The sequence below is a fragment of the Penicillium verhagenii genome (genome assembly GCF_028828195.1).
Source record: "Penicillium verhagenii strain IBT 33310 chromosome Unknown utg000005l_segment0_segment0, whole genome shotgun sequence".
Classification (NCBI taxonomy): domain Eukaryota; kingdom Fungi; phylum Ascomycota; class Eurotiomycetes; order Eurotiales; family Aspergillaceae; genus Penicillium; species Penicillium verhagenii.
This window is the reverse complement of record NW_026643169.1, coordinates 1,917,920-1,931,364: the sequence shown is the minus strand read 5'-3', so window position 1 is coordinate 1,931,364 and position 13,445 is coordinate 1,917,920. Positions and strand designations below refer to the sequence as shown.

At 45.8% G+C, this 13,445-nt stretch overlaps 6 protein-coding genes across 6 annotated transcripts; 3 read left to right on the top strand and 3 right to left on the bottom strand.

Annotated features, from left to right (window-relative positions):
- Nucleotides 1–238: 238 nt before the first annotated feature.
- Nucleotides 239–551, bottom strand: N7466_004254 (4F5 domain protein; the record flags this gene model as incomplete). The annotated part of the gene is made up of 2 exons (XM_057163651.1): nt 239–282; nt 353–551. The coding sequence occupies 2 exons, from the start codon at nt 549–551 to the stop codon at nt 239–241; spliced, it is 243 nt and encodes an 80-aa protein (XP_057022332.1).
- A 1,245-nt stretch (nt 552–1,796) lies between these two features.
- On the top strand, nt 1,797–2,726 carry N7466_004253 (uncharacterized protein; the record flags this gene model as incomplete). The annotated part of the gene is made up of 3 exons (XM_057163650.1): nt 1,797–1,986; nt 2,062–2,303; nt 2,373–2,726. 3 exons carry the CDS (start codon nt 1,797–1,799, stop codon nt 2,724–2,726), a joined length of 786 nt encoding a protein of 261 aa, XP_057022331.1.
- A 991-nt stretch (nt 2,727–3,717) lies between these two features.
- Nucleotides 3,718–5,373, top strand: N7466_004252 (uncharacterized protein; the record flags this gene model as incomplete). The annotated part of the gene is made up of 4 exons (XM_057163649.1): nt 3,718–3,835; nt 4,015–4,325; nt 4,394–4,681; nt 4,738–5,373. 4 exons carry the CDS (start codon nt 3,718–3,720, stop codon nt 5,371–5,373), a joined length of 1,353 nt encoding a protein of 450 aa, XP_057022330.1.
- Nucleotides 5,374–5,946: 573 nt separating this feature from the next.
- N7466_004251 (uncharacterized protein) lies at nt 5,947–6,211 on the bottom strand (the record flags this gene model as incomplete). Its single annotated transcript, XM_057163648.1, has 2 exons — nt 5,947–6,050; nt 6,118–6,211. The coding sequence occupies 2 exons, from the start codon at nt 6,209–6,211 to the stop codon at nt 5,947–5,949; spliced, it is 198 nt and encodes a 65-aa protein (XP_057022329.1).
- Nucleotides 6,212–10,166: 3,955 nt separating this feature from the next.
- N7466_004250 (nuclear transport factor 2 family protein) lies at nt 10,167–10,655 on the bottom strand (the record flags this gene model as incomplete). Its single annotated transcript, XM_057163647.1, has 1 exon — nt 10,167–10,655. One exon carries the CDS (start codon nt 10,653–10,655, stop codon nt 10,167–10,169), a length of 489 nt encoding a protein of 162 aa, XP_057022328.1.
- Nucleotides 10,656–12,023: 1,368 nt separating this feature from the next.
- Nucleotides 12,024–13,409, top strand: N7466_004249 (uncharacterized protein; the record flags this gene model as incomplete). The annotated part of the gene is made up of 1 exon (XM_057163646.1): nt 12,024–13,409. The coding sequence occupies one exon, from the start codon at nt 12,024–12,026 to the stop codon at nt 13,407–13,409; it is 1,386 nt and encodes a 461-aa protein (XP_057022327.1).
- Nucleotides 13,410–13,445: the final 36 nt, after the last annotated feature.

Below are 13,445 nucleotides of genomic sequence, written 5' to 3'. Positions count from 1 at the left end.
TCAAGCCTGGGATATGTAAAGTTCTCGCTCTGGTTTTACAGTGTATGTATGATAAACGCCTCGCTAGTCGCTGGCACGGAAGCCATAAAGCAAACGGAATATTTCCTCGTTGGAAGTTCCCCAAGGTCGAATCCTGCTCAGACCTCAATCTTCACAATCATTGTCACATAGGAATGCATTGCCGAAAGAGGTTTGACGTAGGGAATGATCGGAGAGGACGAAATGATGGGGAATTGGGTTATTTCTTTTGGCCTCCCGCCTCTGCAGCCTTTTTCTCATCGGCTATTATCGAAACAAATGATCAGCAAACTGACGAAGAAAGTCAAGAGTGGGGTGGCGCAATAGGCTTTACCTTTGCGCTGCTTCTCGCGCATGATGGTGGCAGCATCCTCCTTGGTCTTCTGGAACTGAGTACCCGATTGGGTGTTCTTGCCCTTCTGTTTTGGGTCAGTCTCACTGTGAATGATGGGGAGGGGTAAAGGACGAACCTGACCCTGGGCCTTCTTCTGGGCCTTGGCCCGATCGGTATCCCGCTGGTTTCCACGAGTCATGATGTACTAAAATGTAGACTAAAAGATCGCTAATATTGAGAGCGCAACGCCGAGAGTTGATGAAACTTGAGGTGGTAGAAGGGAAAGAAGGAGGGGCGGCGTGTTTTTTTTTTTTCTCCGGCGTTTAAGGCAAACTCCAGGTTCGGACGAATCAGACTTGAGCCATGGAACTCGTTTTCTCCCCGATTCTATACTTATCACTAATCTGTACGTTTGGAATTTCTCAATTTACAGAATTCACTGCATAGCATAAGAGAAGCATAAAGTGAAACTGAGACGAAATAAGAAAAAAAAACAAAACAAAACCTGTAACCAGGCGCTTGGAGAGATGCCGATGATTGGGCGCGTAAATAGTCAGGTTTCGAGTGTTTCCAAGTAGAATGGAAGAGGATGACAAAGAATCATAACATTTGTATATAATTAAGGAGTATTATACTAAAAGCACTATGGGTTAATATAGTAAGAAACATCCTGGTTCCTAAATCAAAGTCCCTAAGTGAATAGTATTGTATTTTGTTCTCTTACCGGTTCTTTTCTTTTCTCTATCATGGATCACTCACTGTTAACCGCTCATCTACGGGGTCGGTTTCAGCATACACAAATATCGAATGCTCTGAACCAATCCTTGCACGATCCATCTCACTAGACCAGAATTGAATCGATCCACCTTCGGGCATCTGCTCCCGATCTCTGCGCTTAAATCTGCCTCTGGCCAGTAAGAAGCTTGCTATAAAAGTAGAGATGAAACGTCGTGTGACAAAGACCCTGAAGAAACATTAAATAAAAAGCCTCAAAATTAGCAGAGCCTTTGATATCGAAATAAACACTGCTTTTTGAGCTTCTAATCATAGGAACCCCCTTTGTTAGGCAAATCGGAAACCCGGGGCTAGTAGGGGTTGTAGGGCGGCTCGAACAATGCAAAGTGAGTATCTAAGATAGTCTTAGTCCTTTCTCTTTCTTTTCCTATTCAACGACTCCCTTCTTCACTTTCTTTCCTTTCTTCTCTTTCTTTAGTTTCTTTCCTTTCTTTCCATCCTCGAATCCTCCTTTCTTTCCTTTGTTTAAGTCCTGCTGGCCAGCTGCTTCCTTTCCCCACTCCTTTAAATCTCACCATCCACGCCCTTTTTCTACACACAACCTTTGGAGTGTCCCTTCATTTATATCAATACGTTTTACAATCTCGAGGATCAGGATATTCTCTTCTCTTAGACTCTTTTCTTTTACGAAATCTCCGGTTTCACCATCATGATGGGTAAACTTCGGGAGTCCCTGGCTGGTCCAGGATATATCATCCTCAACATCGTCCGTGCTTTCAATATCATCGTCTTCCTCGACTTAATCGCAGCCTGCGTGGTCATGTTGGTGAAAACCAAGACTACCAATGGCTTTTTCTTCTTTCAAGCCGTCACACATGCCGTAGTGGCACTCATCAGTAGTAAGTACAATTCTTCTCGTCCCCACTTGAGAATATCTATCCCCGAGCTATGCTAACAAATCTTCACCCGAGCAGTTTTCCTGATCATCTCCGAGCTTCCTATCCTGCGCGGATACTTCAACCGCCAATGGCCTCTGTTCGGCGAAGATGCTAGCTTCGTAACACTGGCAGCCATCATGATGATCCTTGGAGTCGCAACATTGGGCAACCTGAACTCCGCCGCCCTGAGCCAGAAGTCACTGGGACTATCATTCTGGCAGATTGTAATCTCCGCTGGCGTCCTATCCATGGTGATGAGTGTGATCAATCTACTCACGGTAAGTTCCCAGCTTCTGATACCACCAGCTCACACACAAGAGAGATGCTAATTTACGACCCTCATCTAGACATTCATTTTTACCGATCGCAAGGCAGGTGTCAGTGCCCGCCACATTCGGGCGTATGGTGCCGTGGCTCCACAAAAGGTGGTGAGTCGAACCAGCAGCCGCCGCTCATTTCAGCTCAGTCTGAAGCGTGAAGACTCCCTCCCTACCTACACCCGCGAACGCGAACCAGCCCTCAAGCGAGCCTCTCGGCGATTGACAGAACGTTTTCCTCTTAAGATCTCGTCGCCACTTGGCAATACCAAGAACGCTGCCAACGCCAATGACGCCGCCTCGTCCAAGTACTCGCGGGATTCGGGTGAGGTTCGGATGCCAGATCCTGCGCACCACCCGGCCATGTACTCGGGACATGTCTAGATATTTGTATTGTGGGTGCATTTTGTGGATACGGGAGTTTAAATCTCATTTTCTGTCATAGGGCGTTCGATGACTGGGAGGGATGGCGTTTTGAAGCGTGGTTTTCTCAATTTCTTTTTATATTTCTATTCCCACGGTATTTATTGGGGAGCGCGCGTGATGTCCATCTCATATTTCAAGCTTCTTTTGTACTGACAAGTCAGTGCTGTCATTTCAGAATTAAAAACGCATATCTCAGAATTACCTACTAAAGTAGTATGACAAGAAGTCATCTTCACAGTCTAGACTCTAAACCACATGTAGCCCGAATCCCACAAATCACATCGGAATCATCGAAGAGTGGAACCAACGGGAGAGAATGAGAACAAGGGCATTCGGCATTTCAAAGCAATTAAAAGTGGCTCGAGCCTTTTAGCGGGTCGAGGGCTAAAAGTAGTGGATCTAAGAGTTTCTGACTTGCAACGATCAATGATGCGGGGAAAGGGTCTACATTGTAATACTGCAGGAAGTACATACTGTACATCCCTAGTGACATGTAACTAATGATGTTCTTCAATGAAAAGTCTTGGTATCTCTATTCCCTTGATGAGGCGGTGTGGGACTTGTCGATCATCATAACCTTGGAAAGATACACTTGAAACGAGCTTTCTTTTCCCCCTCCGCTCTCTCGTTCCACAGGGATTCTGGTAATTCCTTACTTCTTGGTGACCTTCGTTTGTTCAGCTCCTTCTTTTGACAAGAAAAAAAAGAAGAAAGAAAAAGAAACCATTCCAAAAAAAAAAGGAAGACAATCCCTCAACAATAGCTAGCCTTCGTGCGATTTTATTGTCTTATAACCTGTGACGCGGCGGATCCACGACTCAGACATCGAGACCCCCAATCCCGCTTCGCAAATTAATTAGTGGCGACGCCGACCACTCCTTCGTTTCCCCTCCGGCTGCCATTTTTTCTTCCGCATTCCCACCTTCTGGTTGTTCGCCCAGCATCAGTCATGACCAAAAAAACAACTGTCCCGCAATCGCAGCTCAATGTCTATGGTTCTAGCCGAAATGGCCCACGGCTAGCCATGGAGACCACGTTCCGGGAATGGGTGGTCAACAACCAAATCGGTATGAACGTCAACATCCCCCAGAGAAGCCATCTCAAACATGCTACCCATGCGTAATTTTTTGCGCAAACCGGAGCTCTGGGAGCTTGCGCATTTGCCTGTTCCCATCTGGAATTCCCCCGCTGCTTTTTCTCATACGAACCTCGGCATAGCTGACACTTGGCAATTCCTCCACTATAGGTATCTCCATGACCATCCTGGCTATGTTGCTGGCTCTGCATAACCTTTACCCGTCGCTTCGTCCTTATACCCAACCTTTTTTCAAATTGTCTTACCGCAGTGAATCCGGAGATTATTACGTCCAAGGATGGGACGACGTCTACTTCGTCATCAGCGCCGCACTTGCCCTCACAGCCGTGCGCGCCTTCGCAATTGAATGGGTCCTACAACCGCTGGCCCGCAGGGCGGGCTTGAAGCGGAAGGGATCTGTCCGGTTCGCCGAACAGGGATGGCAGGCCATGTATTATGGTGTCATTTGGGCAGTTGGATTGGTATGTACTCGTCCCCGGAGTAAAGAGGTGATGCAGAAGGAGTGGTAGGCTGACAATTGACTTGATAGTATCTGTGGAAGAATTCCTACTATTGGTTCGACTTTGGAGCCATCTGGGCGGAGTGGCCAGCTCGCCCAGTGTCGGGTCTGATGAAGTGGTATCTTCTCGTGGAGTTGGCCTTTTTGGTGCAACAGATCTTCGTCATCCACGTGGAAGAGCGCCGCAAGGATCACTACCAGATGTTGTCTCACCATATCATCACCAGCACTCTCTTGAGCTCGGCATACATCTACGGTTTCTACAATGTGTCCAACGTGGTACTGTGCTTGATGGACGTCGTGGATTTCCTTCTGCCCGTATGTAAAACTTGATTCTCCGCTGTATCGACATTCAATACTAATCATTCCAATAGTCGGCGAAGATCCTAAAGTACCTCAAGTTTGAAAATGCCTGCAATGTGGCATTCGGCGTCTTCATGTCCGTCTGGTTCATAACCCGACACGTCTTGTATAACATGCTATGGTGGTCTATCTATAAGAACGTGCCATCTCAAATGTCATACGGATGCTACTCTGGCGCTACCTCCGAGATGATCAGCGAGAATGGCTACCCCGATGCCTTTGCATACCTCTTCGCGCCTTTCCGCAGCCTGGAGAACCCCATTTGCATGAACCGGAGCATCAAGTGGATCTTCTTGTCTTTTCTCCTGTCCTTGCAGGGCCTGTCTATTGTCTGGTTTACCATGATTGTTCGCGTCGCATACGGTGTCGTTGTTACTGGCAATGCAGAGGACACTCGTAGTGACGAGGAAGACGAGGCCGAGGTCGAGGTTGAAGCAGGCCAAGTTCTACCCAGCGGATCCGTGCGGCTGGCCGCTCAGGATGGCGCTAACACTGCCACCGTTATCAATGACAGTGCCCTGGGATTGGACCGCCATCGGTCTAATGGCACTTCATCGGTGCGCGCTCGTGGTCGCGGCCGTGTGCCATTTGATCAGAGTGATCGGAAAGCTCTATTGGGTCGCATTGGATGCGAGAAGCCCACATAGGACTCTGTCGCATCTTATTTCCTTTCTCCCTCCCCCTACTTTTTAACTGGCTCTGCCAGAGTTCATTTTGACGAATCGAAACTGGAGACTTTTTAACCAGTACATGCCATTACGCTTGCCTATCTTATCATTTACGTGTCCTGGTTTTCTTGTTCTGACTCTAAAGTCAGAGCAAGTTCACAGGATTGTATAGTGCTAGGGTCATGAATGTTTGTTTTTACTCGTGGAAAATTCGGCGGCGCCGTTCATCCTGACTAAGTCAACTATATCCCTGAGTTATCGTTTTTGATTACCTTTTTATGTTTTTTTTTTCTGCCTCGTGTTGTTTATGGCCTGGTTGGAGGTCTCGGCTTATGTCTTTACTGCTTTATTGAAATGCGATTAGAGATCCAGTCAACAATACCCAATGGATACATTTGAATGATCAGAACACTTTCTACAAAATACATATGGAAAGCTCTTTACCGATTTGGAGGCGAAGAAATAACATTGAATAACTGAGACAAAAAGAAAGACATCATGAGTTTCTAACTATATTTATGCCTGCACAAATATCATGTCCATCAAATGCCCCTAGTAGTTAGGGATGCAGACACCATCGTTCCACTCAGTGGCACCGACACATTGCCAGTCATCGCAGCAAGAAGGGCCACTAGTCTGGCAGGCAACCTTGTAGTCTATGAAGAGAGTCAGCTTGTTCTTTTTCTAATGCCCATGTCTTTTCAATTCCCAGACAAAACTCACTGCCGACACAAGTGCGCTTTTCAAAAGCATCAGGGTAGGGCACGGCGGCGGCAACGGCGGCCAGGGTAGCAATGACGATGGTGATGAACTGCATTTTGGCGGTTGAGATTGGATGATCGAGTGATCGTTTGATTGGAGTTGAGAGTAGAGGAGGTTGGATTGTTTCGTTGATTGAGTTGATTGTTGATGTTCTCTGTATTTCGAGTGGGAATCTTCAGCTATTTAACCATGAGCCAAGCCATTATAGAAGGTAGAAGATGGACATCTCTATAAGTTTCTATCTTTAGCATATCAACTTCAGATTTTCGTATGCGTATGAATTCTTGGCTTGGCTCTGTGGTAGCCTGAGGTTGATGCTTTTGCCCCCGGGATGTAGTATCTAAAACATGAAACAAATACCTCTTTTGCGTGCCGATCTTCCTAGCAATAGCAATTAACTGTAGTAAACAAACTTGGAAAGGCCTATCACTGCCAAAACTCTTCTCTCAATCCTTGTCGTATAGTATTGTTTTTCCCTGATCGGTACTACATGAATCCTGAATAACTTCAACATCCCCACTCCCCAGCCCCATATGAACAGTATGGCAAGTTACAACACTACTTTTTGCTTCGGAAAATGATTGGAAGAAATACTTCATGAATAGTAGTATATAGGTCAATATGTACAAGCTCAGTATTTTTAGCGGTTTTTTTCCCCATATGTTTTATCTATCTCTGGAGTTTCTGCATAGTCTATAGTAGACTATGCGTTATGCACTCTGTGCCCCTTTTTTTTTTTACCTGGATAGTCGTATTTAGTATAACAGGTGGCAAGCCATTCTTAGTCAGGCTTGAAGAGGTTATTCGCTTTCCTAATGAAGAAAGTCGCACTATAAGCAAAGGCCCAAAGGGGGGAATGGGGGCTGTATTTCCACATTAGGCTACGCCAAACCATTGCCAGTTACTTTCAAACCAAGCTGATATGTTTTATTCAGCTTCATTACTTGTCGCTATGGATAAAACAAGGTATGAATATAGATGGCATTCGTACTTGTCTCCTAATTTCAAGACTGCAGCGTAAAATGGTTGGTGCTTTTCTTTCGTGTAGTCTATGAATCTTCTACCAGTGTCTAGCCCCTAGCGGTTTATCAGAGACAACATTTGAAGCTCAGAGCAATACAAATATTTCAAGTCTGCAATGCCATTTTTGTAGATTTTGGAATGAAGCACTGCTACTACATGTATCCCTTCAGGACGAAATGGAACTACTACTAGTGGTGGTAGTACCTAGGTAGATACTATGTAGTGCCATGATATTCGTTAGATCAAATCAATTTGAGTTTGCCAGTGTGGGGACATTACATAGTAAACTAGTACATGTCTCAACATTATGATGATTTGTTTGGCTAGTAGTATCATGTATCAAGACATCTAGAGGCCATTGAGAGCAGCGAGCTATCAATTCCATCATTCAAAATATAAGTTTCTCCAAATTCAGATTTTCTCATTTGTCTTAAGCATTCTTACAAGTTCTAATAGCCATATTGGAATTAGGTTGAAGCGCTTGGAAGGTTCGAGTGAGAATTTCCATTCGTTGTTTCTGGGCTGGGCTGGCCAGAACACTCATGTGCTTTAATTTGGAAAGGGGGCCTTCTCTAGTGATGTCCAGCAGAGACTTTCGCTATGCATTCACTTAATATGTAATTATGTGGTTTATTCATCTAACCATGAGCTGCCAGTGTAATCGATCTGATATTCTTCACAGGCGTGGCAATGACCTTTCGATGTTTCCCGATTGTGATTGATGTTCATTCCCAGCCCCACCTTCACGTTGATGCAACCCTCGGGATCTTTATTGTGAGAGACGCCCATATACGCCGATACACGTGTGGTAGATCGAAGATTAATCAGGGCACGGCGCTCTAGGGTGACGATCTAAGAGATTGGGGGCCGCCTCACGAGGAGTCATAACGGGGACACTGGCGCTGCAACCCCATGAACATGTCTAGCAGTTGTTTATTAGAAAATGATTTCCACGACGTCTGGGGCTTAGGGGGATACGAACCTGGATATCTTCTTACTTTTACGTCCGGTCCAGTTAAAATCGGCTTGAGCTGCCTGATCCATTTGGCGAAGGGAATGCTGCTCATTTCTGCACTAAATCGAACGGAGCTTGTCGGTTCGACCGAGTCTCCGGGCCCTTGCACCATCAATTTATGTCCGACATAGCCAATGTTTGTCATGGAAAAGCTTTGTAGTGATAGCTCTTCTCCAAGAAATTCCCAAATGTGCTTCCAACCAGTAGACTCAGGATTTATTGACAGGTGTTCTTTCAAATATACCAATGTGAGTGTGAGAGTCTTCAGAGTCTGCTTGGCGGTGGTTAAAAATAATTTGAAAGACTCAGATCCGATCTGAATCCAGTGAAGGTGAAGCTCTTTCAGTCGGGTAAAATTGATGTGTTGAGCGAGTCCCAAAAAATAAGAATCACTTATATCACGTGTAAGCTGATCCCATTGGGAGAAATATAGACTTTCAAGTCTGGGTGCAACGAAAATCAGAAGATCAATATATGTGGTTGAGGTTAAAGGTGAAGTTGAAGTTGAAGTTGAAGTTGAAGTTGAAGTTGAAGTTGAAGTTGAAGTTGAAGTTGAAGTTGAAGTTGAAGTTGAAGTGCGACTCAGCTCTTTCTCGTTGTAGCAGATGCACATATGAAGATGTTCCAGGTTTTTAAGCTTTTGGAGGAGAGAAGTATAATGCTCTTGCGTGAGAAAATGATAAGGCGAAGTTGAGCCACAGAAATTAGCACCACATGTGTTTAAGGCTCTGATTTTCGGGTTGGATTCAGTAAGGCCTTGCAACATCCTCGATAAGGCCAGTGAGTTGATATTCGCTGGAAAGTGCCACTGGAGACGTGGCAAGTTGGAGGGCGTAAACACATAGTCAACTTGATCTCTTAGATTTCGCAATCCCAGGCATCGAAATTCCGTTTGCCTTGGATCGAGTAAATAGCTTGTCGCGTAATGCTTTAGTCCAACAGAATTTAAGTTTCCAAAGGAAGAAAAGCATGCGTGAAGCCTAGCGCTAAAGGTGCTTGACTCAAGAAGAGCTTGGTTATCGGCTTTGATGGTTTGATAGATTGCATAACAAGCTCGCAGCTCATCCTCATACCGATCAAGGGGGTTAGATCGCTTTGAATACCCAGAACTTTTTAACTTGAATTTTTCAAGTTCCAGATCGTGTAGACCTTCAAAGACGGTCGGAATCATCCATAATTGCCGAACACATGTTGAAAAGGTATCGTTCTTTGCCAGCTCCTCTAGTTCCCGAATGCCTTCAGCAGTGGCAATGAAGCAAATGCTTTTGAAGTAGCGATCTGCATATGCATCCAGGGACCTTGCGTAAAGCGAGCGAGAGGATAATCTGAGTGCGGCCCATTCGGATTGTTCTAAATAGCTGCAGATTTTGTTCAAAAGTTCGATTGGCAGATTTGTGAGGGCCATTTTTGGGGCTTTTCGGAGAATTGCACAGCTGGGTCTGCACATGTGGAAAAGTCGGTTCACTGGGTTGATCGCATCACCCTGTTTGAATGGTCAGGGTCGCATCCGTCTCGACTTTGATCCAGCATAGCAGGGAGTCCCTGCTGTTTGATACTGGCACGGAACCCAACGAGAAATTGTGCCTAGATATGATATTTCTGTGCCGCGAGCTGACTGGTGCCTCAGGCATCAAATGCTTTTACCCTTCCAGTCCTACATAATAATGTACTGTAAAATATGCGTTACGTTGATATATATGGGAAAAACCTCACCGGGTCTGTCCTGTAACAGGAGTTCCCCAAAACACCTTTCGATTCTGCAAACACAACATTTGAAGATTTGTACACCCGATTGGGTTCAGATGTTAGATCCTCCGATTTCCCTACCGATTCTTTCCCAGGGCATGGAGATTATCTATAACTGATTAAACAGACTTTTCTAGGCCGCTAATCTGGCTTAGCTTCTAAGCAATAGAGGGCTGGATGAGTGTAGCCATCAGTTTGTATAGATAACAAAAAACTTCCAACACCTCTATAGAACAGAAGTAGGCTTCTTCCAGTTTGCCTTCACATTCTCATCCGAACGACTCCAACTTTCCTGAATCAATTCGTCCACATTAACCTGTCCCAGAAACTCATCACTCAGCGCGTTACAAGTAATCTTTGCCATCTTTCCATCAACCATATCATAGGTCGCCCAAACCTTGACTCGAATCACATCTCCAGCCTTGACCTTGTGGCTATGGACCGCATTTTTGGTGACACGGGTATAAAGGAAGTAAGCCTCCATGCTGAAGAAGATCCGCGGGCCATCAAACATGACGAACATCGGGACGACGGTTTCCCGGGCATCGGCGTGGACCATGGCATAATGTCTCATGATTCCCGTTGATCCAATAAGTGTTCCGATCTCGGGATCGGGGATGGCAAGTGTGACATCTTGGTGGTAGTAGCTATGCTGGACGTGGTAGTCCTTTGCATTGAAGGCTTCGATGTATTTGAGGAAATGTCTTAGTGCCATCGTGAGTGGTATTCTTGGAAGTTCTTTAGGGATTGGTACTGAATATCGAGATACTTTCTAAATACCTACCGGAGCTTGAGTCATTTATACCTATCCATAATGTGGAGAAGTTTGCGTCCCGAGGACTTTTGAGCATGGATAAATTGATCCCTGTATCTGACGTAAATAGGACCTGGTACATGGAGTGCATATTCAGTCTCTCATCTGGCCCCACATGCCCTAGTGGACAATTGGATGGCTATATAGCATAGCCGATAGGTAGATTCCATTAAAATTCTGGTAATAATTATTCCAAGAACAATAAACGGCCATCTTGTAAGCTTTTTACGCCCTATATACCTGTTTCCCCCATGCAAATGGTTGATGGACGTGTGTTCGCCAAAGGTCTATTTAGCAAGTGGGTGTTCATTCCAGCACACCCACCGCAGTTCGGTAAGTACAGAATATCCCCACCTCCCGGCGCCCGGCTCCCCCACCTTTTTCCCACTTGACTGCAACTCGTCACTCAGCAAAGCCTGGTAATCCACTAGCGCCATGAGTTCCCCGTCCATTGCAACAGGGCGTGGAATAGACCCAGCTAAGCCCTATGTATGCTCACAATGCAATCGAGCATATACCAAGCAAGACCACTTGAGGGTACGTTCTGAGATCCCCCCGTGGCCCCTGAGAAGCAACTTCAGAAAGTGACTAACGAATTCCTAAGAGACATGAGAGGACACGTGAGATAAATTGTATCGACTACCCTGGAAGAAACTACATTCTTATTCGTGAATAGATTCAAATTCACAGCCGTTCCAATGTCACCAGTGCAGTCGGCGTTTCGGGCGCCAAGATGTGCTTACAAGACACGTGAGACGACAACATAATAATGAGTTTCCATTATTTCCACGAACCTGGGGAAATGAGACCAACCATCCGGTCCCTGAACAAGCTCCGACTTCTAGCAGTTTGACAACTAACTGCCCGGCGGTTGTCCTAGGACAACCGAATGCACCAGAACCACACACATTATTGGAGTCTGGAGTTCTGCTCGAATGGTTAATGTCTGACCTTAATGGAGCCCCAGTAGTACCGCTCCCCCTGGGGGGGTTTTCTGCTCGATCAGTGAATGGTGAAAACCCCACTCGTCCTGGCAACGCGGAAACACGAGCTAGCCAGGGTCCAGGGAACATGGCATTGGACCAGATCTACAAAATGATTGACGATCTTTCGAAAAAACTTAACTCAGATGTTCATCGCTCGGGATTCACTTCTTCATTCTTGGACTCCTGTCTTCATGAGTATTTCAAAAGAATTTCTCCCAATTTTCCTGTCATTCATGAACAGACCTTCTCAGCGCAAAAGACCATTCCACCCCTGTTACTGAACATGGTTGCAATGGGATCTCTCTTTGTCTGTGAGAAAGATGCCATTGAAAAGGGTGAGATGCTTTGGAGATTGGGACACACAGCTGTGTCCACATCTTGGCCCTCGATGCTTGAGATACGAGGACCATGGGATACCTGTGATGGCATTCAATTGGTTCTAACCGCTCTCATCGGACAAGCATATGCGATGCTGTCGAACAACGCAAGCATCCGAACAACTGTATCAGTGATTCATGGATTGGGATTCTACTGGGCCCGAACCACAGGCATGTACTCCGTGCCAGATGTCTTGTTAAATTCACCGAGCCCCAATCTGCCCGAAGAAGAGAAGAATACTCTCTGGAAGACTTGGGCTGCTACTGAAGTCCAACGGAGAGCAATTCATGGACACTATATACTTGACGGCTTGATCTCGCAAGCATCGGGTTCGCCAGCGAGCGCAAGACATCTCATTAACAGCCTTGGAACAGCGTGTTCTGATGCTGCTTTCACGGCGAAGACTGCCGATGAATGGATAGTGGAGATTTCACGTTCAAAGCAATCACAGATTCCAATGAGTGAGGCTTTCACGCGCATATTTGCGCCAAATTACACTGAAATCCCTCTAAAGCTCGCATACTTATCGATATTCGTCATCATCGAAGGGTTGCAGACATTAATTGCCGACCTACATGAAAACAAGGGTCCGGTGTTCGGCTCGGTATCGCGAAATCAGGTTATTCAAGCAATGCTTAATATACACCAAGGAAATATAGCGCTTGAAACGGGATCAGACCGTGATAACCTTCCGCTTCTCATAAGGTGGCATTGCGTTTTTATCGAGACTACGGCTCATTCAATCTCAGTCTACCGATGGCTGTGCGATCACTACGATCTTCCACAGGATCTTAGTGGAATACATGCCAAGGGCCATCATCTAAAGCTCAACTTGACTGAATGGGTTGGACAAGCAGATGCTTTCCGCGCAGTCCTGCACGCCGTCTCTATCACTCGCCTTCTTGATAACCTTCCCCTTAGCCAGGTTTACAGGGCAATGCACATACCTACTGCGGTATTTACTTCAGCGATGGTAATTGCTACCATGTGTCTTTTGAAGGGGCCTTTTATTGAGATTCCGGAACGATATACCTGGCCAGATGTTTGGAAGAGTCAACTTTCTCCAGGTGCAGACCAAGAATCCCTTAGTTCGTCCGGACCTGAAGATGTTCTACGGGATCTAGGAATATCTGGCCCGAGTGGTATGAAACTTGTAAATCTTCTCGATGAGCTGAACTCTCTCCAGGTTATTCTGGAAACTATCGCATCGCGATGGGGCGTCTCCGCACAGATGGGTGAGATCATCGGAAGATTTGCTGCTATTGCGCGCCAAAACCGCACCTCAATTTAAGCCGGACAAATCCATATGTGCAAATCTTATGCACTG